The sequence below is a fragment of the Tasmannia lanceolata genome, unplaced genomic scaffold, assembly GCF_043159265.1.
Source record: "Tasmannia lanceolata isolate RefF3 unplaced genomic scaffold, GAP_Taslan_0.1 ptg000006l, whole genome shotgun sequence".
Taxonomy (NCBI): Eukaryota; Viridiplantae; Streptophyta; class Magnoliopsida; order Canellales; family Winteraceae; genus Tasmannia; species Tasmannia lanceolata.
The window spans coordinates 48,892,015-48,919,203 of record NW_027518683.1 but is presented as its reverse complement, the minus strand read 5'-3'; the positions used below and the strand labels follow the sequence as shown (position 1 = coordinate 48,919,203).

The window sequence follows — 27,189 nt, the reverse complement described above, 5'->3', positions numbered from 1 at the left end:
CTTTTGGCTTAATTCTATCCAAAACCATTGAAGTTATAGAAGCCCAATTTTTATTTAAAACTCCAATTAACATTGCAGACACAGAGCATTAAATTCACTTTATCAGGATGGCATGACTCACTTGTAATTTTTGTAGATAATACCTCTGTACATGGTTTGGGTAACCTTCTCTATTTTTTATTTTTTTTGAAATTTGGGTAACCTTCTCTAACTATAACATCTCCATTTCAGTCCTTTGGGCTTTGATCTTCTTTAAATGAAATTGCATGGCAGTGAAGGTGCTTGAGGGAATGTCTTTAAAGGGGATCATTTCATCTCCGGATTCTTCTTGTGTGGATCTTTTGTTGCTTAGTGAAGAAATGAGAGGCATCAACCGATTTGGCAGAACTATGCAAAACCCCATTATTCGTGACTTTACTAACAACTAAACTTGTTGTTGGAATCAATGAAATTCAAAGTCCCTGTTTAGTAGTCTTATTATTAGAATTCTTGCTTTCTTGTTTACAAGTCCTCACGGCTGGACTCCTTCATATCCTGTGAACATCCCTCTTGCTGACAGACATTCCTTTCAGGTCTTGACCACGCCAATTACTGCCTTGGATTGGAATGTACAAGGATTAGTATGGGCTGTTTAGCTGAAGCATTGGAGTATGTCAATTATTTTGTAGTTTGAAGTGAAATCTTTGCTCAATACCCTGATTTAGTTAATTTTTTTTGTAGGTAACAATATTAATTACTTAAATGATACATTAGGAACACCCAACTGCTTCAAGATTTAAGAAGTTTGGATGTCCTTGTTTGATGGACTTGCAAATCATATACGGTGACACTACTGCCAATGGGGAGTTTGCTATTGGGAATGCCGAGGATCCACCAGAGTCAGATGATGACGTTGATGCTCATGTATTTACCGATATTAGAGCAGATGACGAACTAAATGTGGATGAAATCCCAAATGACGATGCTAATCGAACTGCAAATGAAAATGATTCTCATGGAAGGACTCCCCTTCGTAGACGTGATAGAACACCCAACGCCCTTCGTCGGGGAAGGAATAAGAGTGCAGAATTTGGTGAAAGTCTAAAGAACTGGGATGATGTGAATAAAGTGAGGACGGCTTACTACGATGCTAAATTTTTAGCCACATCTGGAACCACAAAGCCAGATGATGATCCTAACTCTATTGGAAAGTGTGTAGATATTTTGAATGATATGGAAGTAAGTGATGAGGAGTGGATGAATCGGGTGAAGTTGTTCCGAGATGCAGATTGGAGTCAAGTATTCATGAGGGCAACGCAACAGAAGAGGTTGCTCTTGCTTAAACAACTCCTATGATGCACGAGCGGCCATCATTAGTAGCCCTTTGATGCCTTTACCCTGCAAGAACCCTATCTGCCATTCAACCAACAGTCTAATTCAGATTTTTCCTAAGCTAACGAATGATAATGTGCAAAGCTAAGAATTAATTCTGAATCAGTTGGAAAGATTACCAATCACAGATCACTCTTCCCTATTCCATCTGAATGTGAGCTTCAATTTTAAAAAGATCTTACCCCAATCTGAGTTTTCATTCTAATGCTTGTTTCACCTACTGTTGGCTATGTTTCTAGTTTCATTCTAATGTTTGTGGCTCGTGTTTCATTCTAATGCTTGGATTCGTAACAGCTGGCAATTTTAGTTTAAGGGATACCAATTTTAGTTTAAATGACATAACAATTTTCATTCTTAATTATATTTTAGATGGTGCGAAATCATTCTATTGCTCTTGGGAGGGATGATAGCTAGGGGTGGTTATTCGGTTATAACCGAACCGAAAATTTTCAAAACCGAACCGATTAAAAATTCGGTTATTCGGTTATAACCAAATAACCGAATAGTGGGAAAAAAAAGAGGGAAAAAGCAAAATCTTGGTTTCGATCGGAGGGCTAGGATCATCCAATCGAAATGATTTTTGGAGCACAACCTAATTAAGTTGTGATCAATCAAATGGACGGTTTTGATCATCCTTTGGAGTGCCCGTATCACACTTTTTTTTTTAAAAATAATGATTTTTATCATTATTTCAGTTAACCGATTTTTTTTTTGAGATAACCGAAACCGAAACCGAATAACCGAATCGAACCAACCGAACCAATTAGGTTCGGTTTGGTTATTCGGTTTTAACCGAATAATGAACACCCCTAATGATAGCCAAAATTTACAAGATCAGGAGTCTGCAAGATGGAGTTTAAGGGATACCAATATTTTCATAGATCTAATGGTAGAAGAGGTGAAGAAGGGAAGTAGGTGCACAACGACGTCTACGAAAAGGGCTTGGAATGACACAAGGAGAAAGTTTTACGACAAGACTAGTCATAACTATACTTCCATGCAGTTTAAGAACAAATTTCAGAAGTTGAGGAAAGATTATAGGGAATTTAAGAAACTTCTTGAGGTTACAGGATTTGGTTGGAAGCCAATCCTGCACCAAAAGTAAGTATGTTACCAAAGTTAAAAAATTAATCATACACACAATGTTAAATAATTACCAAAAGAAGAAACGACGTTCATCAATATAATGATTCAGCTATAACATGAAGAATTAAAAGCATTCACGTTATGCATTAAACTAAAAAATATCAGCATCCAATAGAAACTAGAGAAAATAAATTATGACTAAGCACGCCGTCATCCATAACATAATATCCAAATAACTAATAAGTTCATAGGGGCATACAACTCTAGACTAAAAAAGACATAATATAATCAAAAGAAAGTTCCTAACTAATATTTAAAATGGATTCCCACAATATTATGGAAGCTTATGATGATGATGATATAGATGTTCATTTTGTCACTGTAATAAATGAATATTGTCATTCATATAATCAGTCGACAACCATGTAGGGATGGAAAATTGACTAGTGCAGAGTGGGTAAGGGAGATGCTTAATGGACATCCTGATAGATGTTACGATTGTTTGCGAATGGAAAAACATGTTTTTCAAAACTTGTGCAACAATCTAAAGATAAAAGGTTTCCTACACGATTCGTGATACGTAGCAATAGAAGAGCAAGTTGCAATGTTCTTAACAGTGTTAGGGCACCGCCAAAGTAATAGGATTGTAGCTGACCGGTTTCAGCATTCCGGAGATACTGTACGTCGTCATTTTAAACGAGTTTTGAGGGCGATTCTAAGGTTAGGAAAAGAAATTATTGTACCTCCTTCATTTGACACCGTTCCGGCAAAAATACTAACGAATCCTAAGTACTATCCATGGTTCAAGGTATGGATTTTTTTTTCAATTAGATCATTCTTTAATTTCATATTACCAGTTGATGTTAAATGTTTTACTTATATATGTTTTACTTTCTAGAATTGTGTCGGTGCGATTGATGGCACACATATTAGTGTTGTTGTGCCTGCTAAGAAGCAGATTCCTTATCGAGGAAGAAAAACCAGTACAACTTAGAATGTAAATTCACATTTGTTTACGCTGGGTGGGAAGGCACGGCCAATGATAGTAGGATTTTTTTTGAAGCAATAACCAACGAAAAATTGAAATTTCCACATCCTCCCCAAGGTATTTATTTATTTTAATATTGTATGATTAAATTATTTCATATATAATTTGCTTTCTTACGTTTCCTTTATTCAATCATATTAGGTAAATATTATGTCGTGGACTCTGGATATGCAAGTACTCCAAGTTATTTGACACCTTACCATGGTGAGACTTACCATTTACCAGATTTTAGGCGTAGAGGTCGAAATCTTACCAGAGCTAAGGAGTTATTCAATTATAGGCATTCGTCATTGCGTAACGTGATTGAGCGGTGTTTTGGTGCTTTGAAGACTCGTTTTCCGATTCTAAAGTTAATGCCACCCTTCAAGCTTCATACGCAAAGGCTTATAGTCCTGGCAGCATGTACACTCCACAACTTTATTAGAAACGAACTGCAGAGTTCATACATTTTGGTCATGAAGATGTCGTTTTGGATGTTCAAGATGCAGACAATGAGGACGAGCCAGAGCGACCTCTAGAGATGACGCGACTTAGAGATTCTATAGCAAATGCAATGGCTAGAGAGCGTGGGCTGTCTCAGTTACCAATAAGATGATATGAATGTGTGATTTTTTATTGTTCATTGTCTTAGAATTTTATGAACTTGTGTTACTCTTATTATTATTAGTCTTTGGATTTTATGAACTTATGGTAAGAAGATTTATAGGAGTGCTTAAGGTTGTGTTGGGTGAGGTAGGCACCCCAAGTTTCTTGAACCTCAATCATAATTGCAGGCACTGCTCATCTGAAGGCATGCATTTTTGGGCAATCTTGTTTCACCCTCTGGCTTAAGGGTGTTTTGGGTGAGGTAATCACCCCAAGCTTGATCTCATTATGTTGGACATGGAACGTTTAGCTTGAATAATTATGAATTCATCCAACTCTGTTAGAGTTCAATTCCATATATTAGTTCAGTTGAGATGTTACAAACTTGAAGATGATGATTTCATAGGTTTTAACTCCATGTTTTCCCTTACGCATCTTCAAAGGCATCCCAATATTAGCAGTCAAAATGGTGCAACTCGGGTCGGGTCAGGTCGGGCTCGGGTTGAGTCAATGGTTCCTTGGGCCGGGTTCAGGTTGGCCTCAACCTGACCCAACCCGACTCGAGTTGCAGCCTCCATTAACAGAGTAAGAACTATGCTATTGACTATTTTAGAGGGACCAATATTTTATTGATTTGATCCATGTAAATCTGTTAAATAATCAAAATACATTCTTTTTTGTCACAACTGAACACCATTCTGCTCTAAAAAACAAAAAATTCATTCTTGGACATGAGTTTGCCTGACGCAATTCTATCGCCAGAAGCAAACAAAAAAATCCATTCTCATTCTTGATTCTAAAATGAGAATGAAGAGAATGGTTGCCGAACGCACCCTAAGTGTGTATTTGTGCTTATTCTAGCATTTCCCAAGGTTCCACTTGAAATTTCATCATTTGCATATGTTTTCATTTGTTTTCATGATTTTACAAGATTTCCACTGAAATTTCAACTGAAACCGAAATGTTTCTGTTTCCATGCCGCCTGAAACCAAAATTTAATACCTTGCCTGTAGCACCACCCTCACTTCCGCTTCATTGGAGTCCTTGACCTCAATGGGCCCCGAGAAAGCCAACCTAACCGAACCGGTGTCTTCACTGAGGAGGCCGCCCACACCTGCCAACCCAGTGTTTCCCAAAGTAGATTTGTAGAAATTTGGCTTCGATCAGCTGAGATCAAGAGGGTTCCATCTTAGGGCTATTATCTCCTCCCTGTCTTTGCTAGGGAAAATCTCACTCCGGCATCATCTAAGGTCAAGGTCTGAGTAATGATGTTTTTTAGTTGAGAGTACAATGTAATTTGAGCATTTACTTTTTGTTTTCTAGTCTGTTTTGGCAAGTATATTTGGATCCATTTCTAATATTGGTAAGACATGATGTTTTTGTAAGTGATTCTTATGAGTTTTGACGTTCAAGGTGGAAGCTTCAAGCATTTATACGAGTTCTATTTCTTCTTTTGTGAGTGTTTTGTTTCTAATTTTGGATAAGAAATGTTGATTTTGGAATTGTTCTTTTTCAGTGGTTTGAAGTTTTTTAAAAGATATTACTCTGAGAACATTGGGAATTTGTGGCATTTGGGTTGGGTTTTTTTTTTTTTTCTTTTGAAATTGAGTAGATGAATGGATTAGAAGTGGTTTCATTGTTGGAAATGAGTTTAGAGAAAGAGGTGGAAGAGGAAAGGTTGTTCTTTCTGGTGTTGTTGAGATGGATGAGGATGATAGGAAATGAAGAGGGATTAGGGTTTTTGTGGGTGAGAGAATGAGAGAAGAGGAATCTGAGAGGTTTCTTTGTTGGGGAGTGAGAGAGTTGGGTGGAAGGGGAATGGAATAGGGAGAAAATGAGGGAAGCAGTAGCCATAGCTGAGTTCTAGGACAGCCGCTGCCAGGAAAACATTTGGGTTGGGTTTTGTTGCCCGGTTTTGTGCATGTGAATTGTTATTGTGGATTTTTCAATTTATCTGTAATAAATGATGCGTTGGACAAGTGTTTTCTAGTATTGGAAGGAGATTTTGGGAGAGGGAAGGGATAGGAGAGAGGGTTTTAGAGTGAACCTACTAGTTTTGATAATGAAACCTATCAATTTTGATAGTTGTATCTACACTTCCCTCTCCTACCATTTTTGGCAACCAAACACTCCCAATCACTTCCACTCTACTTCGCTTCCTGTCTGCCATGCTACTCGAGTTCACTTTTCTTGTCTCTACTTGACAGTAAAACAACCAGTCCCTCAGAGAAGGATACATTGTTTTGTTTTTCCTTTTTTTTTTTCTAGAAACAGGAGAAGAATGTATTGCTAGAAGACACAGGTGGACAGTTGATCGAGAAGAAAACAGGATAGTTTTCCAGTCCAAGGTTTTAGGTTTCAGTTTCGATACGTGTTATCGTGATGGAAATGGAATCATGTCGGTTTCAGATGAAAATTTGGACAGAAATCCAATAAAAGTATGGAAAGGTATGGAAAAAAATGCAAATGATGCACATTTAGGATGCCATTAAAAAAAATGATGACATTTAAGATGAAACTTGATGTGCTAATATATGCACAAATACCCACTCAAAACCGATCACAAGCGCAAACAAAACCACTCATAATGGTTTAACAACAACGAAGATCAGTGACATGTGTTGTCGAGTATACCTTATAATTCAGGACATGTCAGATTCCACATGTAATTCATAGAAATAGTCATACATAATACATACACCACATTTTACATGCCCAGTGCATGAGGCTCCCGCCATTGCGGGGTCTAGGGAGGGCTAGATGTAGGCAGCCTTACCCCTGCTTCGCAATTCATATAAATAACTATGAAACACATATTGGTATAGTATACTATTAACAGTCTAATACACTTCCAGTTTTAGCTTCCGTATGCATTTCGGATGGGATGGAAACATAAACATTTTGGTCATTTCGTGTTGGCTTTTGTGCAGATTTAAAACCACGTTGCAGTCTGTTGATGTAAAAAGAAACGAAAGAAAAAGAAAGTCATGCCATAGTAGTTAAGTCGCATAATTGGCTCCCAAAAACAAGAAAGAGGGAAACAAAGTTATGCACATTTACTTCTATATTTGCATAATTACACACACAAGTTTGTAGACATACAAAGTTTTTCGCATAATAAATACTAGTTAAAAGAATACAAACTCTATTAATATACATTTTTTTAGTAATATCTTTTATGCATATAATTTGAAACTATAGTATATAAAGAACCCAACTTGAATAATGTAAAGAAAATGAGAAGGATTTTTTCCCAGGCCGATGTGCCCATCCATAAACTTATTTTCATTTATCTCAATGTACACATTTAGGAGCTACGCTTATTGCCCAGAGTTGCAAGCGACTCACCTCCAGGGAGGTTGCCTGGGGATTAGGCAGTGGCCAAGCAAGCTAGACTACCTGATGGGGACCATCGTAGAGCCATATTTTAATTTTTAAGTGTGTTTTAGGTGTCTTTTAAGTCGTTTAAGTTACAATGGAACATTTGAATCTTTTCCCATCAAAATAACTTAAGTTCTTTGAGTTATGCATGTTTTAAAAAGGCCCCACATGAGTATCATAGGATTTTTAAGTAGGAAGCAACCAAGAGGGTATTTTGGTCTAAAAGTGTTGGTTTTTTTAAGGGTGTTAGAACTTTCTAGTGCTCTTCTTTGTTCTTATATATTGTAAGCCTTAGGGCCCTTTTGGAGAATGCTATGCTATGTTATGATGAATGAAAAAAGATTTGAAGTTTTCCTCTCATGTGGATCAGTGGATGTGATGTCTACTCCCTGCAAAGGTGCGATGCCTCGATCTTTCCCATGATGTGATGCCTAGGAACACCTTGGTGCGATGCCTTGGCTTTTGGTCGGTGAGATTCCGACCTTTGTTTCTATCTTTTTTTCATGTTTCTTTTCCTTTTTTTAGTTTTCCTCTCATAAATCAACTTCCTGGAAACCCTACACCTATCTTGTGTTTTTCTTTTTCACTTATTTTCTACCCCAAAACCCATAGAATACCCTTAAAAAAATTCTCCAATCTTAGAAACACCATTCAAAGTCATTCATGCCTTGTGCCTCTTTCGTTTTTCCCAAAAAACTAATTTTAGACCTTACTGGCATCCTTCGAAAACTTCCCAACATATGTCTGCGCCACTCTAAACCTACGCTAAATCTAGAAGAAATATTTTTCCAATCTCATGACTTATTTTAGGAACCAAAACCATAATTTTCACGCATCTTTTTCACCCCCAACGTCTCTTTCAAAAAATCATCCTCCATCAGATTTGGCATCAGAGAGCCAAATATTATTTCAACCTTCGATCGTCCTGCATCACTACCATTGCCCTGGGCAACTTAGACAACATCTGCTAAGGCAAAAGATGCCATTCTAGGTGCCTAGACGAGCATCTGTGACAAAGGGTGATGCCTCAAGGTATACCGCAAGCCACCACTCAATATAACATGCAAGTGAGCACCGAATAATTAGGATGCCAGTAAGATTACTACACAAAGGTTCCAAAACATGGTAGCAGCTACTCAGAGTTTACATAAGCATCAACGAAGTATTAAGTTTACTCGAGTATATTTTTAGTGTTGGAAAAAACTCGACTTTGTAACATAAACTGACCCATATAAAAGAAAGAAGAAAAAGGTGTGAAGCACGCATATAGAATTACCTCATCAACACACATGCGTGATGGTTCTTTTGCCAATTCCAGCACTCCTTTTATTAGAGATCTCAGACCTTTCTCAGGAGATATAAGATACGGTTGATAGCCATCAGCTTCCAGCACAATCTAGCATACAGTATACAGTCACAGACAATAATAATAAACTGAAAGCAATAAAGAACGCATCGCAGCAACAGAGAAAGAAATAGGAAGGGCCAAATACCCTTTTGACATTGTTGATATCAAAATGTCTGTCTAAGGGAAGCTGCTTGATCCTGTTGGGAAAATTTCCCTCAAAACTGGCGACGACTTTCCAGCCACCACCCTGAACAATAGACACTAAAATATTTAATCCCTGATAGAAGAGCTCATCTAGAACTATATAACCATTCATCAAAACTCCAAGTACCACTAAATGCCTAACAATAGAAATCATTAATGATCCATAAGGTAGAGGAAAGTTAGATTGAAATCCCAAGGACACAGGATCCTATCATGTGTGAATTTATGCATGAGGATTATTGCTATCAAGCCCCATACATGTGAGTTTGCAAACATGTGTATTTGCAATCCAAGCACTGCTTGATACATAAGTAAAAAAAAGTTATTAAAATGCTCAAATAATGCTCCAGTTCCAAGGCAAAAAAGCTATATCAAATCATCTGACTGTTTATTATTGAAAAAGTGAAGGGTAAGAAATAAAACAGGAAAAGAGCAGTGGTAAGTGTCTCACATCTACGTGCTACCATAAGTCAGAAGTCGACACTAGCGTGAGAGCAGTGGTAAGTGCCTCACATCTACATGCTACCGTAAGTCAGAAGTCGAAACTAGCGTGATCACCTACCCAGACCTAAAAACAAAATGTATTATTTTCGGATTTCATAACTCAAAACTCTGAGAAGCTTAATACCTTTATTTTAATCCATGAAACCTAAATGTTTCACTACAAATTTGGTGGATCGCCTTTCTTTTTTCATTAATAAAATTTCACCACTGAAATAAATAAATAAAATAGAACTTAGTGGAATGCAAACTTCAAGCTACCTGTGCCAAGAAGCCCCATATCCATGCATTAAAACAATAATGCTTGAGAATATAACGGATTCACAGCCGATATACTGGTAAAAATAACACAATTCTTGACATGTTTTGGTGAATTTTCAAACAACAATGAAAAAAAGGCAAAAGATCTTTCCTCTGAAGGAGGAGAAACTCCTGCATGCAGATTGGGAAGGGTAAAAGTTTCTCCTTCAACGGATGATTGAAATAGGGGTAGATAAAAAAAAAACAGGTCTACAACTAAGAAGTATAGTCTACAAACTACACATACTAGAAGAGTTACTTGCCTCGCCAGTGGCAATATGCTGGAGAAATTTGTCCTCAAATTCACGGCAAAGCTCCAAAGCAATAGCCCTAGTTCCTTCAGCACTCTGGACCATTTGTTCACCAAGCCTTACTAACTCATCCTCAACCACTTGAGACTTACCCTGCAGACTGCAATGTTTTAACGGAGCAAACAGATAAGAAATTCAAATCAACCGAATACATATCGTGCATAACAATAGAGACCATCCGTGCGTGTTAACTAATAGGCAGTGAATACCAGGAAAATTATCAAAGTTTGATGCAAGTTCATTAGCATTATTTATTAAGAGCAATATATTAAATCAGTTCTAAATAGGTAAGTGAACTGTTTAGCAAAACAAAACACATGCATAGCTTAATTAATGAAAGACCGAATCTCTCTAGAAAATACACACAAATACACACCTATGCACTCGTATTATACATTCAGAGTAGATAAAAATCGCATCTGAGTCCTTTGAATTAATATCTGATGGTAAAAGGCAACCGAAGGTTAAGAAATGATTTAAAAAGAATTTACCCTGAAAGGAGGTTTGGAAGCCTGACTTTCATCCGTTTACGAATCTGGCGAGCAAGGGTCTCCACCAAAGCTAATCTTCCAAGCTTGCTCTGAGGTGCTCCAGTCAGTATAGATTTTAAACTTTCACTCTCGGCTCGCCAAGCAGTTTCCAATGAGCTTTCTGACCCAACAGATCCAGATTGTGCTGAAGCTAGAGAGACAGATTGACCAATTAAAGCAACCCATGGAATGTCAGATGTGTTCCGCGGTCCCTGATTTAAGAGAAGTGCCTGAACGGCCGCAAGAGTTTTCTGGTCTGCCGATGCTTGATCTATTTTACTAATAACACCAATGGTTCTGGTACCTAAAATTGACAAAATAATGGGAAAATAACCAATTTAAGAAAGCAATGAGGGAAGAAAACCTCCTGACCTAAAAGTGCATTCCAAATAAAACAATTTAACGAATCAATATTCTAACAAAATACATATAAGGTTGCTCTCCAGAAAAAAAAATACATATAAGGTTACAAGGTCAAAAGTAAACACCATCAGCATCGGATTCCTTTGCCAGTTTTAGGGCTCGAGATGAAGAAATTTCTGGTGCTTGGGCAGCAGGAACTATGACCAGCAAAATTGCATCATTGTGCTCAACGTAGTCGCTGATCTGGAACAACAATCATTTAAGAAAAAAGCAATATTGTCAATGTGGGAATTTAATTAGCTTAATTAAACTAAATAATTAGTTTCTGTGTAAAGCAAAAAATAAGCAGAAACATCAGCAATGAACATAACTAGCAGCAGTCACCGTATGAAAAAAGAATTATAATTACCCATATAGCCCACCCAACAATTGAAAGAAAAGAAATACTACAAGCTACTCACCATTGAATCATCCATACCCCGTTGATCCAATCCAGGTAAATCAATCAACTTCAATGGTGGAGCTGTAAAAAAAACCATTTAGCTGGAAAAGTAAATACTAATATAAAAAACACAAAGGATGGAATCAAAAGCATATATCCAATGCAAATGTTATATAAAACTGAAGTTACAGTAAGAGGTCATGCAAGAAACAAGATTTCGCTTTTTGCATGGATCAGATCATGGTCAATTCCTACGAAATTGGGGGCGATTCTTCCACCCCCTCCCATTTGTCAAGTTGGAGCAGTACCAATCGCCTCAACCAGTAAACTTTTGTTTTAAGAAAAATAAAATATTATATATATGGGATTTGCTAGGGTCCATCGCAAAAGGCATTTCGTAGCTGGTCTGTCGCATGTCAGACCTATGTCACAAATATCTCCGATATTTTCAAAATATAGCATTTTTATCGCTATCGCGAGATTTTGATAAAACAACAAAATCCCAAACTAATCACAAGATTTTAAAAAATATAGCGATGTTTTCATTTTAATCATAAAATATCCCGATAATATCGCGATATTATCCCGATATTTTTACAATATTTTTTATTTTATATTTTTTTCTTAAATTTAATATTTTTATATATTTTTTTAAATAATTTTACTTTTACCGTTTATTTCACGATATAAACCCGAAAAAATTAATATATCTAGAGATTTTCCCTTGCCGAGAAATTCCCGAGGACATTTGTGACATGGTGTCAGACCAGCCACCTCGTGAATGGAGACAACAACTTTTGTCTCCATTCACAACGTGGGTGGTCTGACATGCGACAGACCAGCTCCGAAATGCCTTTTGCGATGGACAATAGCAATTCCCTATATATATATATATATATATATATATATATATATATATATATATGAGGAAAAGGATTGTACGCTCGACCGTACCTAAAGTTAGGTACGGTAGAGTGCCAAATCACATGGGTCCCACATTTTTGGTGGGCATCTAAACCATTCATTTGCAAGGCCCCATCATAGATAGGGTGCATACAAAAATCAGCTCCATAGGATCATCCTAACCCATCCATTTGTGGAGGCCAAAATGGACAGACAGTGTTTGTCCACAAATCTGCCCATTTTGCCCTCCAGTTTTGGAGGGGTTAGGATGATTCAATGGTGCTGATTTTTGGTATGCACCCTATCTATGATGGGGCCTTACAAATGAATGGTTTAGATGCCCACCAAAAATGTGGGACCCATGTGATTTGGCACTCTACCGTACCTAACTTTAGGTACGGTCGAGCGTACAATCCTTTTCCTCTCTATATATATATAAGTAAAAAACCCCGTGCGATGCACGGGCCGACAAAGAACTGTACGAACCCCATCATAGGTTGATCCAAACCGGACATGGACGGAACACAACATAAATAGGTTGTGCCCGCAAATTCATTTCCATAGGCTAATCCTAGCCCTCCAATCTATAGAGGTTTCCATAATATGTTGTTCCTCTTAAGGTGCCCGGAATTCGTCAATATTTTGAAAGGCGTCCTGAATCCGTAGTATTATGTAATATGTTCACAAAAATCCGTAGTATTATGTAACATATGTACCCAATCCATAATTTTGCAAAGAAAAAACGTCACTATGTTGACTTTGTCCACTTTTTTTTATTACAAAAGCATAAGGGAGGCGGGTAGGATTGAAATTATGTGGCTTTAATGGGTGCCTTTGTTAAAAAGAGTCAAAAAAAGTGATGTGTAATTCTATTAGAATTTTGGGAGAAATTCAAATAATTCTCTCATTTTCTCTTCTGCTATATATATATATATATATATATATATATATATATATATATATATATATATATATATATATATAGAGGAAACTGTTGGTGAGCTAGCTTGCCCAATCACATGGGTCCCACATTATATATATATGTAATTTGCTAGGGGCCATCGCAGAAAGGCATTTCGCGGCTGGCTGTTGTATGTGAGAGCAGCCACCTCAGATGAATTAAATGAATAAGACAAAATCAGCTGAAAAGTGAGCCTGTGTGGCTGCTCTCACATGCAAAAGCCAGCCCCGAATTCCTTTTTTGTGACAGTCCCTAGCAACCCCCCCTCCACACACACACACACACACACACACATATATATATATATATATATATATATATATATATATATATATATATATAGAGAGAGAGAGAGAGAGAACGGTTTCTACACACTAGTGTAGATAAGTTATCTACACACTAGCTTAAAATACAGTGGGGGCCCACATTGTTTGGGTGATCCAAAGCATTCATTTGATGGGCCCTCACATAGATAGGGTGGCCACAAAAATTCAGCTCCATAGGATCATCCTAACCCTTCGAACCGTGGAGGCAAAAAATGGACAGATTTGTGAAGGTTTATACATGTCCAGTTTACCTCCATAAATCGTGGGGTTGGGATGATCATATGGAGCTGATATTTTGTGGACACCCCTATCTATGTGAGGGCCCATCAAATGAATGCTTTGGATCACCCAAACAATGTGGGCCCCCACTGTTTTTTAAGCTAGTGTGTAGATAACTTCTCTACACTAGTGTGTAGAAACTGTTTTCTCAATCCTACCCGCCTCCCTTATGCTTTTGTAATAAAAAAAAGTGGACAAAGTCAATATAGTGACTTTTTTCTTTGCAAAATTATGTATTGGGTACATATGTTACATAATACTAAGGATTTTTGTGAACATATTACATAATACTACGGATTCAGGACGCCTTTCAAAATATTGACGAATTCCGGGCACCTTAAGAGGAACAACAATTATGGAGACCTCTATAGATTGGAGGGCTAGGATCAGCCTATGGAAATGACTTTACGGGCACAACCTATTTATGTTGTGTTCCATCACATGGACGGTTTGGATCAACCGATGATGTGGTCCATACAGTTCTTTGTCGGCCGGTGCATTGCACGGGGTTTTTAACTAGAGTGTGTGTATATATATATATATATATATATATATAGGTAAAATTCAGGCATTGCCAACGGCGTCAGTTTTCTTATTTGATTTATTTCTATATCTTTACACATAGGACATGGGTTGTATGCCTAATACTAAGGCTACTGTAGCCGAGCTTGTGTCTTATTGACCACTAGATTGCATCAACTTGTTCCCTTTCGAACTCAATCCCATCCCATGTTATCAACCCATAGACAGACAGTATTCCCATGCACCAACAAACCTAAGAATTATTCCTACTCACTTACGCTTCAGTTATGAGAAATTCTTGTCGAGAAGGTGCTTCAAAGATCAATGGGAAGAGTGCAAACCTATATTAAATTTGATCCCATCATCCAGTAGGACCTATGGTTTTAAATTTCCACCGAAACCGACATGAAACAATCAAATGTTTCTGTTTTCATCCCCACTGAAAAAGCATGCCTAAATCAAAATGCATACTGAAAATCAAAACCAAAGTATATTGGTAGTATACTATATTAGAACGTGAGGCACTGGTTGTCTGAGGCTTGTTTTAGAAAGGAAGGATGTACTGTATGGAGGGACATCTTGAGCTTCAAACGCTTATTCCTGGCAGGAACGAGACTTAGAGCTCGGTCAGGAGATACGGGTGAGATTTTGGCTTGACAGGTGGTGTGCTCCTACACTGCTAAAGGATTTGTTCCAGATTTGTTTGTGGTCTCATCTGCTGAGGATGCCCTAGTTAAGGATTCATGCCACAGACAGGAGGATAGAGTTGTTTGGATGCCAGCATTCAGGAGAGGATTCTTTGATAGAGAGTTAAATTCAGTGGCCAGACTTTTTGAGATTCTTGAGGGGTGTTACTTAAATAGAGATGGATCATACAAAAGGGTATGGATATGGAATACTTCAAGGGAATTCACAGTCAAATCCTTTAATCAGCTCCTTATTTCTTGTCCTGCAGCCCCAAGAGTAGCAAAGATATGGTCAATCCAAGCTCCCCCCCAGGTAGGTATCTTTGGTTGGGCGGCCATTTGCAACTGAATTCAGAAAGTGGATTTTCTAAGAGAGTGAAAAATGTTGATTGTGGATCACTGCGCGCTGTGCATTCAAAATCGGGAATCAGTGGATCATTCATTTATTCACTGTAATGTAGCAAGGGAAGTTTGGAGTGGCATTTTGGGTAGATTTGGAATGTCCTGGGTGTTCTTTGAACACCTAATTGAAGTGTTGGATTGTTGGCAATCAGACTCGTGGAGAAAAAAGGGCAAAATCCTTTGGCACATTCTCTCCTAGCGGTACTATGGGTTCTATGGAAAGAAAGGAATGCTAGGATTTTCAAAGGATATGCCAAGAGCCCCTCCTACCCCCTTTGAATAAGGTGGTCGCCCTCACAATCTTTTGGGTGAAGTCCACCCCAAGCTTTAAGTTTGTTTCCGCATATGACCTTTGGTGAGGATGGAGGGAAGTGTGTGCTAGCTCAAAGCGAAGATCTGTAATAGTGCAATCTTGGGAACAGTGGGTCCTTAAAATTAAATTTCGTTGGAGCTAGCTTTGGAAATCCGAGTCCGAACGATATAGGTGGAATTTTAAGAGATGAAGAGTGTGGGGTCAAGTGGGCTTTTGCTGGCCCAACAGGAGAGACCGATTCATATGAGGCGGAGGTTTGTGCGGCTTACCAGGGAATCAAGTTTCTGGCCGTGGAGGATTTGGACAGAGTGGTGGGAGCAGGGGATTCCCTTAATGTTGTCCATTGGTTTAGTGGTTCTCATGTAATCCCTTGGAGATTCACCGAGTTTTTTGAGGAAATTAAAGACATTACAGGGTCCTCCAATATTTCTTTTCGCCATATTAGGAGATCGGCTAATGGGGAAGCGGATAAGCTAGCCAAGGAAGGGGTGTTTATGTCATCCTTTGAACAATTTGATTTCTTACCTCCATGATATTTTGTTTTCATCATTGTACTTTCTTCGCTTTTCTCTTTTCGCTTATGTACCTTGACCATCTCAGTCTTTCCTCTTAATGAATCCTTAGATCATTCAAAAAAAACTATATTAGTATGTGTTAAATAATTATATTTATATGAATTGCATGTAAAATATGGTGTATGTATTATGTATAAATATTTATATGAATTACATGTGATATGTGATATGTATTGAATCATCAAAAACAACCTCGACAATGCATGTCACTTGATGTTTGATTGTTTTAAACCAATGTGGGTGTTTTTTTTCTTATGTAATGATTTTTGAGTCTATACTTGTTCTTATTCTAGCACTTCCTTTAAGTTTCATCTTAAATGTCCATCATTTGTTTGTTTGTTTTTTGTTTTTTTTTTTTTTGAAATGAACGCCTTATCCATCATTTGCATATGTTTCCATGATTTTACAGGATTTCCATTGAAATTTCCGTTTGAAACCGACATAGATCCATTTTCATCATGGTTGAAACACATCACAAAATCGAAACCTAAAACCTTGGTAGGACAGGCGAGTGATAGAATAGAGAAAAGCAATTTCCAAAGTTAAGTCCAGCTTGAAGGTATAAAACTATAAATTCTATTTTTCTCGATATGTTTCCCATGTGCTTAAACATTTTTGGCACATGTAACAATAGAATCAAAGCAACTGAGTTCCTCCCACATAAAACATAAAATAATGCCATTACAAAAATAAAAATAAAACATAAAATAACAAAGTCCTATTTGCCATTAAAAAAACATAAAATAACAAAGTATTCAGTCAAAGATCTCCCCTGGTATAAAATGACTAATCCCCTAATACAACTAAATATACCCACAGCAACACTATCCACCTATCGAGAATAAGTCTAGAATCTAGATGATTGCACCCGATATCTCCTTTGTGATCCATAGGTGGTAAAAACCCCAATCTATGGCTGCACTGAATGCAATAGCCACGACACAACAACTAAATATTCATCTCCCAATCCTCGTACATGAGATCATCTTCCTTTGGCTTTGTTAGCATCACCATGACTCTAGAGAGCATTTGCCAGAATCCTATCATTTATAAATATAAAAATGCAAAGCATTGAAAGAAACCCAAGTCATCTGAACCTTGACTTCCCTTATAGTTGAAAGTCACTAAAGCAGGATTTGCAACACAATCTTTAGAGGATTTTTTTTTTTACCGAAGGCAAGAATATTATTAAGGGAAAGAAAGAGGGGGGGGGACTCTAGGGACCGAGATGGTCACCATACAATGAAGGGAAAAAAAAAGAGAAACATATATGATTTAGCAGGCAAATATGCTGAAACTTAATAATGGTTCTCTCCACCCCAGAACAGACCAACCAATCTGCATCATTATTTTTTGACTGCCAAACATGCTGAAATGTCACTTAGTGACCCTCAATACCATCCAAAATATCATCAAAGGCTTTGATGAATCTCCATGGGATCGTTTCTCTGTGATTTAGCCATCTAATCACATTGAGAAAGGCGCTTTCCATGATTCGGTTGTCAATGCCATGTTTTTCTATCCACCGGATCCCATGAAGAATAACAAGCACTTCCACTTCACTTGAATCTTTAATTTCAAGTGGCTCAGAGAAGGCCCAAATGGTAAATCATATTTATCTCATAAAAGATAGTCCACCCATCTGGGCTCTGGTTTCCCATGCTAGAACCACCAAAATTGAGTTTTAGCATTCCTGAAGGAGGGGAGCAATGTGAGGTGGAGGTTGTTAGATAATGGAGATAAGGTAGAGAGGGGAAGAAGAAGAGGAATGAAGAGATGGAGAGTCTCCACTAGGGAGCTCAAAGACTATAATACCCCTCACACATACATATAATGATTAAACTACCCTACAACACTCTTCAACACTCCCCCTCGAGCTGGATTGTATATATTAAGGAACTCCAGCTTGCTACAAAGAAAACTACAACAACTAAAATACCCATACAACAAAAAAGATAATCATCTTATACACATAGCCAGCTTGGTACAACACCCCCCTCAAGCTAGTGTGGTGAATGCATATTGAAAAACATAATAAAAATAGCAACGACCACAGTGAGTGCAGCTGCGAGATCAAGGGCCATCAGAAAAGAACAGCTTCCCTTGAAACTACACGATGGCGAGAGCAATCGCAACAGGGCCTCTCTTTGAATTAGAGCACGGCTAAAGAATCTGCACACCAACGATCAAACAGAGACGCCTCGGCAGGAACAACAACGAGCCTCGAATAAAATAAGCACGCCCAAGGTGCGCATTGCAAACAATGGCGAAGTAGCACTAACAGGGTCATCGATTGAGTAGCACAACACCAATAGAAGAAGAAGAACAACGACCGAAAAGGTGATCGGAACCAACCAACAACGGGGGACACCTTCATCTAGACAGACAAGGTCGACGATGGACAACACATCGCTCGGAGAGATAACCAACCAACGACGGGGGACACCGTCATCTGAAGAGACAATGTCGACGACGGACAACACATCGCCCAGAGAGATAACCAACAACAATGGGGGGACACCATCGCCTAAAGAGACAAGGCTGACGGCGGACAACACGCCGCCTGAAGAGATTTTTTTTTTTAATGGTTCGTCGCCTGAAGAGATAATCAACTAACGACAGGGGACACCGTTGTCTGGAGAGACAACCGACCAACGACAGCGAGCAGCACATCGCACGGAGAGATAGCCAACCAAGGACAGGGGACATTGCCTTTTGGAGAGAAAACCAAACCAACAACGGGGGACACCGTTGTCTGGAGAGACAACCGACCAACGACAGCGGACAGCACGTCGCCCGGAGATAAGGCCGAAAGCAACACTAACGACCGGGCATATAGCCGGAGACAATGAGAAGTGGATTGCAACACAAACCACGATACATGCGTAGAACTACACAAAGCAACTACAAACGTGCATAGAAGCACCAACCAAGAACATGAAGAAGGGACCAACCATAGAAGGAACTGCCAACTACACGCCAACAAAGAGGGCGAGACTACAGCAGCCCGGAGATCATAGCAAGACAATGACAAACACCAAGCGCGGAAGGATAACTAACAACACGAAGAAACCAACCGACAAAGAGGGTGGTACTACAATAGCCGAAGACGACGACAAGACAGTGTAGGAAGAACAACCACCAACTATGAAGACAAAACTACATCCTGCAAGACACAACAACAAGACCCATAGAACTACATGAGGCTTACAACACTTGCCCTCAAGTTGAGTCCGAAGGCCTTCAACTTGCAACGAAAAGAAGAACTCTCAAGGCACCACACCTCTCTCGAACATTTCATCAAACACTTGGTGTGCAACTTTGATATCAAGACAAACGCCATAGAAGATAGAGAGAGAAAACAAAGAGACGGCAAAATTTGGATGGAGTGGAGGGAGGAGGGAATTCAAAAGAGAAAGAAAGAAATTATTTAAACCATAAAGAAGGGGTTAAGGAAACTAGAAAGAACTCTCACAAGAGACAAAGATTTAGAACATAAAGAAAGTTATCAATGTGGGAACAAAAAATAAAGGGATTTGTGGAGAAAGAACCCAAAAAGAAGAAAAGATGCTATGGATGTAGAAAAGAAAGGAAATGAATGAATCTTTTTGTGGTTTTTGTTTTGTTTTGGATGGATTTACAAATGGTATTTACAAGAGAGGTGTGGGTTTAGGGACTCACAAGAAGGGGTTTGGGATGTAGATTTAGGGTTTGGGGATGCCAAAAGGGATTTGGGAAGAAAGTTTTTTTCTCATATGGGACGGTGGTAAGAAAGTATGGAGAATATGAGGATTTGGGGTTGTGGATGAAGAACATGGTAGAATAGGTGGTGGTGGAGGGTTTGGGGTTTACAGTAAGAGTGGGCAAGATGGGTACTGAGAGTGATACGAGAGAGGTAGAGATGGAGATATTACGAGAATATGGAGATGGAAAGATTATAGAGAGAGAGAGAGAGATAGACACGGAGAGAGAGAGAGAGAGAAGCACGGGAGAGTGTTGTGAAATCTAGACAGGAAGATCTTCGAGTGAGAAATTTTAGGGTTTTGTGTAGTCGTCTGCACAGCTCAGAGAGAATACCGAGAGAGTGGGATTGCGAGAGAGATAAGGAGAGAATGACGTGAGGGACTCTTCTTTCTTCTTCTTTCCTTGGATTAGGGTGATGATCAGAAACCCTAGGGCTCTGATACCATGTAAGTTAATGGAGATAAGGTAAAGGGGGGAAGAAGAGGAATGGAGAGATGGAGTCTCCGCTACAAAATCTCAAAATTTTTGAGATTTTGAAAAAGAGTTGCTAGGGAGACCGAGAGTGGAATCGAACAAATCCCCCCATGCCATGGGAGGGATAGTTTTGCCATTTTAAGGAACAAAAAGCCATGAAAAAGAGGAACATGATTGCCAAGGTTTGAAGATGCTATTTGTACGATTTCACTATCGGTCACCAAAATCGGTTTCCATATCATTATTCTTAGAAAAATCTTCGAAATATCTTCATATTTTATTTATTACCACAAATATATCACGAAAATAATGCGATAAATTCACGATATATTTCTTGACCTAATTTTGTTCCTAAACTTTATAATTTTATATAGGCTACTGATATATGCACTACCAAGTTTTTATGATTATATAATCTCACGTTCTTTCTCCTATTTAATTGGCTGTTGAGGGATTTTTGGGAATTGTAATAGTTTTTGACAGCAGCTTAAATAAGAAAAGACTGAGAGCTTGTCTCATTATCAAACATAGTAGTGTGAATATCAATAGCCTGTATACATTTTATTTTTCCAATTTTCCAGATATAAACAGTAAATTAGGGGAGGCGGATGCTACGGAAGCAGAAGCTCATGCAGTATCAAGGCTTGAAGTTAGTGGTAAGAGATCGCCTACATAATGTGGTGGTAGAAGGAGACTCTCTGAATGTCATCCGGAAAAGCCAACCCAAGTGAAGATGCTAAAAATGGATGAGTGTGCCACAAAAGGCCGCTTCCTCATATTTTTTGGTGATCCAAACTGTATGCACCTCAAAGACATGAGATAAGCAGCTTAGAGGAAATTCCAAAACCTTAAGCGTGCGCACGCACATACATATATATTAGCATATCATCCACTTGGCAAGATTACCAGAAAGTGATTGAATTGATACTCAGATAGAATTAGATACCCATTTCATAATTATCTTTCCACTTCGACCATTCAAAAAAAATTATCTTTTCATTTCTTTGACTGCCAGTAGAATCAAAAGAGACAAAATAAATAAATAAAAATTGATCCCATATGAAAATTAGTACCTTCAAGTGTAGAAGCATTTCATCTTACAGACATAAGCATCAGACATATTTAGCTTGACTTGTCTCCTGCACTCAAAAACGTAGTTTGAGTGCAGGATACAAGTCAAGCAGTTACATGGAACTGACTATATCTTTTGATTTTATGAGAATGAATGACACAAGTCAAGCGGTTAAATGGAAATGATTAAGACCTTTATTTTATGAAAACGAAATAAGAACTTACTCTACATGTGTGTAACAATTTCTGAAAAAAGGGAAGATTGCGACAGAAATGATTGATGACCAACCTGTACTTGTGAGTAGCTTCAAAGGAATCTCATCTGACCGGCTCCTACCCCCGCCACCCTTGCTTAACCTGTCCTGGAGAGAATGCCGAAGAGCACCTAAAACATGGTCAAAACAGTGTGAGGATTACCATCGGCAACAAAGAATGACAAATTGACAACTAACCCAATGAGAACACATGGGAAGAAATTAAAATTAGAAGCAAAGCAAAGTATTCATCCCCATAAGTCAGATTGTATTTAATCCATGGATTTAAAACAATAAATACGAAACAAAACAAGTTCAATAGCATTACACGGTGTGTTAAGAGGACTCACTTGCAGAAACTTGCTGGGATTTATTGTCTATTTGTAAGACAATTGACTTGCTGCTCACCGAACTGTCCCTTTGCAAATCAATACTGATGGGTGCCCGAGTGGCACCATTCTCTCCTGTTGGCTGCGCAACAAGACAAACAATGAAAAATGAAGAACCAATGCATAATATAATCCAGTTGAAATCACGTCATTTAAATACGAAATATACAACCAGATACCAAATTTTGGGTGGACGCAACTTACCAAAACAGGATGCCCAATCAAACTGTTCAACACTGCTGATTTGCCAGCACCCTATAATCAACCAACATAAAAAAAGTAAGAAAGGAAGCCTAGAAATGATGATAGAGATTAGAATACAAAAAAAAATCGTTCATAGAACACAAAACAATAGGAAACAAGAGCAAAATAATGCAGTCTAGGACATCAATAAAGCACCATAATCGTGACAAAGCACATTTTATATCAATCTTCTCGAACAAGGTATCACAAGACACGTAGGAGAATAAATCAACTCAGAAATTACAGATCTGAAATTCAATTGAAACTTTCACAGAGAGATCCACAAAGATAGAATAAATCACTAAAACAAAAAAAAATCAAGAAAATAAAAATAAAATCTGCACTACCAGCACCAAGATCAGGCACCGAATTTCTAATTGCCCGAAAGTGGCCAGCGCAAAAGAACACAGGATCAATTCGTATGAAGAAGACGTCAAATCCATACTGGATGAGTACAAAATTAGGTCATAAACCAGACTTAACAAATTGCCAAGGGCGACGACATTGAGGAGAGTAAATTTTCTAATTGCCCTAAAATGGCCATTGCTAAAGAACACAGGATCAATTCGAATGAAGAAAGCATCAAATTCATATTGGATTAGAGCAAAATTAGGTCATAAATTGTCTTACCACATTGAGGAAACTGGATTTTCTAATTGCCCTAAAATGACCATCACTAAAGAACACAGGATCAATTCACAAGAAGAAGAATACATCAAATCCATAATGAACTAGTGCAAAATTAGGTCATAAACATTAAAACATCAAATCCATATTGGATTAGGGCAAAATTAGGTCATAAAACAACTTACCACATTGCCAAGAGCGACAACGTTGAGGAAGGTCGATGCTCTCCTCGACGAAGGCTCGTCTGTATCTTCATCCGCAAGAAGAGCGGCTGCTTGTACCATCGAATCCGAGAGCTGAATCAGCTCCTCCATAGCCTCCATGATGTTGAACAGAAAACTCTAAACCTGTGATTCAGAAGAAGAAAATCGCAAACCCTAGAAAATCCCAAACACGATTATCCCTCTCTTTGGATTCTTCAAAACCTAGAAATAAAAGAGAGAATTAATGATAGGGATCGGGAATTTTGGAAAAACGCCGGAGATTTGATGATCCGATGATCGGAGCTAGAGATGAAAAACCTAGAAGCAGAGAGAGAGGGGGATCGTGAGGCGATGAATTACAAAAGGAAATGAGAAAGAAACCCTCCCCCTCTGTTTTTATTTTTCTTTTTCTTCGTCTTTTTTACGTTGTTTTGACGAGAGAAAGAGAGAGAGAGAGTGTTTTAAATTTGGAGAGGGGTGGAGGTAGTGTTTTGGGGGGTTAAATTTGCCCTCGCAAGTGATTTTAATTTTTGATTCTTCGCCGCCCTAACGCCAAACTTAATCAGTAAGCAAAAAACGAGTCGTAGTTAGTAGTCCAGTACTACTACAGAGGTGCAAGTTTGCCCTGTCAGCCTTGACCCGAACAAGTCAGGGCTGGATTTTCCAACCCTGAGGGCGGGTTAGGGTTCTTTTTTTTAGACCCTGACTCAGGTCGGATCGGATTCTGGGTTAATGCCTCGGGTACCCTGACCCGGCTCGACCCTAAGTTTTCTATTATAGAATTGAACCATCTGTGCATGTTTCTTTTGCTAATGTTTTCTATCATAATTGTCTCTGTTGCCCGTCATGTTGTTGAATTCATATTGTCTTATTTTGTTCCATCTCTCTGTTTATTGATCATTTTGTTCTATATGATAAGTGGTTGCTTTATTTTTGGCACTCTTAACAGGTATTTGCACTAGGGTCAATTAGGACCAGCCCGGCCCTGCCCAATCAAGGCGGGCCAGGGCCAGCACTGAGCCCTGTAGGGCGGGCAATGGGTTGAGGTTTTTCGGCCTTGACTCAGGGTCAGGGCAGGTCGGGCCGAGATAATGGAGCCCAGGGTTGAGCTAGGATTTTGAAAAACCCGACCCTGTTGCAGCCCTAGTTAGTAGCATGGTTTTAAATTTCGACTGAAATCCGAAATTTCGGATTTCGGTGGAGACCGACACCGAAACCACCAATAACCGAAACGGTCATTTATTTCGGCCGAAATTACCGAAATTTAATATTGAATAAAATATGGGTTTCGATTTTTGTACCAGATTTTGACCGAAATTTCAAAATTTCGGTCAAATTTCGAGGTCCGAAACCGATACCGAAACTGAAATTTTAAACCTTGGTTAGTAGTTACCGTGTGAGACGCATTTTTGATTAGAGGAATGATAGATGGAATGATAGATACAAGGGAGCCCTTGCATAAAAAGCCACAAAAGGGCTCATGATTGGATCCACGTCATCAAATATAACTGAATGTACTTTTTCAACCGAAAATGACGTGAATCAAAGGAAGAGCCCTTTTCCTGTTCTTTATGCAAGGGCTCCCTTGTATCTATCATTGCTCAATTATATAATTATCTGGAGTTTGGCCGAGACCCCTACCGGTTTATTTGATGAAGAGAAAGATGATACAATAATAGGCAAAAAAAATCACCCCTAACTCGGAACTTGTGAGAAAGGGAAAACTAAGGGTTAACATAGACACTACAACCACTAGGCCTAAGAGATCTAAAAGCTCAATCCTTGTGAATTACATAATCAGCTAATTTGGTTGGGGTATACTGGGGTCTTTGTGAGCGTCTTGGCCATTTTTCCTTTTGAACCTCCTGCCATGATTCATGTGATTTCTCAGGTTCTAAGTTCTCCTCTGCACCTTTGTCCTCTTGCTCGATTGGGATCATATGGACTTGATTTTGATCGTCTGCCCAGGAAACTTAGATTGCCCGAAATGATACGAGGTCACACTTGTATGAATAATTGTCCCAAACAGCCCTCTTAATACGGAAAAGAGATCGGTGTACATTTGTCTTGAAAAAAGGCTAATGATATTTGGACTGTGATTTTTCGCTTTCAACCTTGAGGTCAGAGGTTCAATCCCATCTTACTATCCATAAAAAAAAAGGTTACTACAGTTTCCAAATGTCTCCCAAACTAATTAAAAAAGAAAAGAAAAGCTGAGTTTGTGCAATTATTAAAACATGGTAGTGCCAGTATCAAGAGCCAAAAAATGGTCATTAATTCATTGTTGGGTGGGGTACCACAATAGGGAGAGGTGTTAGGAAGATGTGTGTCCTCCTAGCATCCTTGAAGAAAATTTGAGTGGGAAGCTCATATTGAACCACTTGTTCAATGATCCAAACAATTTACTTGCTAGGCCTGGTTATGGATGGATCATGCTTCAAAATCCACCATCGTTTGGCGCCGCTAGATCCTTTAAATTATACTAGCTTTTACCAGCTTTCTTCGTGAATGTAGATTGTAATCTTTCTGATTGGATGCCACATTCACATTCGTGGCATTTTTAGGGAAATACCAATAAAAAAAAAGTACCCAAAAATGCACTTTTCTAGTCTAAACACCAGTTTTACAATCATGTCTCCTCCCTACCCTGTACTTGTCATCGAATCATCCAAACAGAGCCAATTCGACAAATTACAGGATTAGAATTAGATTTTCGTGTATGGCCCATCTATAACAAGGTCTGAATAGAAAAATAATTTTGGATCTTTGAACAAGTGGGCGCCACTTACACTTTTGCCTTCTTAGGAGAGGTCCCTGATTGGCTTCTCTAGTGCATCCATCGTTGTTTTTTTTTTTTTTTTTTTTTTTTTACGTTCTTATTTCATGAAATTATATAATGGACGTTCTAAGGCCTTTCTCTCTCAGGTAATCGACAAGAGGAAGGTTGTGATGCAAAGGCACAAGGCAATATTTCAATTGTTATAGTGTTCAATCACGTGCGGCGATCGGCTAATGGGGAGGCAGATGCTTTGGCCAGGGGAGGGATTAGCTATATGGGTTTGGAGTGGTTTGATTTCCTTCATCCGTGAAAGCTGTATTTCTTCTGTTCTTCTTTTTGTTTTGTGTTTCTTTTCTCTTGTAGTGATCCTTCTTGGTCCACATCCTCTTTTCTTTAATGAATTTTCTCTGCTATTTAAAAAAAGAAAACAATATTTCAATTGTCATTGAATGGCTCAATAAATATCTTAAAAAGATAGTGGGTCGGATTCAGATCTTATAATTTTAGGATAAGTGTTTTGGTTTGTTTTTGTTCAGTTGTGTAATTTACAAACATTGTTGAAGCGGTTGGATTTTATTTCAAATTTATGGCGGATCATGAGACATGGAGAGAACTTGCCGAAATATATTCTGTCCACAAATGTGAGGCAAATTTTCCTTCTATGCTATGCGAAAGGTGCTTCATTTCACTAAACTTTGATGTTATTTCTTGTTGAAATCAGGTGCAAGCAATCAACCTCTTATAATGAGGAGGGAATATTATGTCAACCAACAAAAGTCCTACATCACTTAGCTTATGCCGAGGCAAATAGCTTTTTTATAGCTATTTATGCGATTAATCTATTATTTTTTGTGACTGCAACATCATTCACCGAGAAGAAAAGTTGAGAAAAGGGGAGAGAAATAGACGATATGGGAGAGAATTAGAAGAATAGGGGAAGAAGAGACGAATTTAGGGAGGGAAGAGAA

The 27,189-nt window shown here is 38.4% G+C and overlaps 1 protein-coding gene across 1 annotated transcript in view; it reads right to left on the bottom strand.

The window, feature by feature from the left end:
* Positions 1-23,884, bottom strand: part of LOC143880433 (dynamin-2A-like) — a 41,996-nt gene extending 18,112 nt beyond the window's left edge. The window contains exons 1-10 of the mRNA XM_077383440.1: positions 23,425-23,884; positions 22,574-22,624; positions 22,331-22,451; positions 22,016-22,111; positions 11,490-11,551; positions 11,154-11,271; positions 10,627-10,969; positions 10,088-10,235; positions 8,965-9,066; positions 8,748-8,867 (exon numbers count right to left, since the gene is read on the bottom strand). Coding sequence (XP_077239555.1) covers positions 8,748-8,867; positions 8,965-9,066; positions 10,088-10,235; positions 10,627-10,969; positions 11,154-11,271; positions 11,490-11,551; positions 22,016-22,111; positions 22,331-22,451; positions 22,574-22,624; positions 23,425-23,562 — 1,299 coding nt within the window. The 5' untranslated portion in view covers positions 23,563-23,884. The remainder of the gene's footprint in view (positions 1-8,747; positions 8,868-8,964; positions 9,067-10,087; positions 10,236-10,626; positions 10,970-11,153; positions 11,272-11,489; positions 11,552-22,015; positions 22,112-22,330; positions 22,452-22,573; positions 22,625-23,424) is intronic.
* Between the last annotated feature and the right edge of the window lie 3,305 nt (positions 23,885-27,189).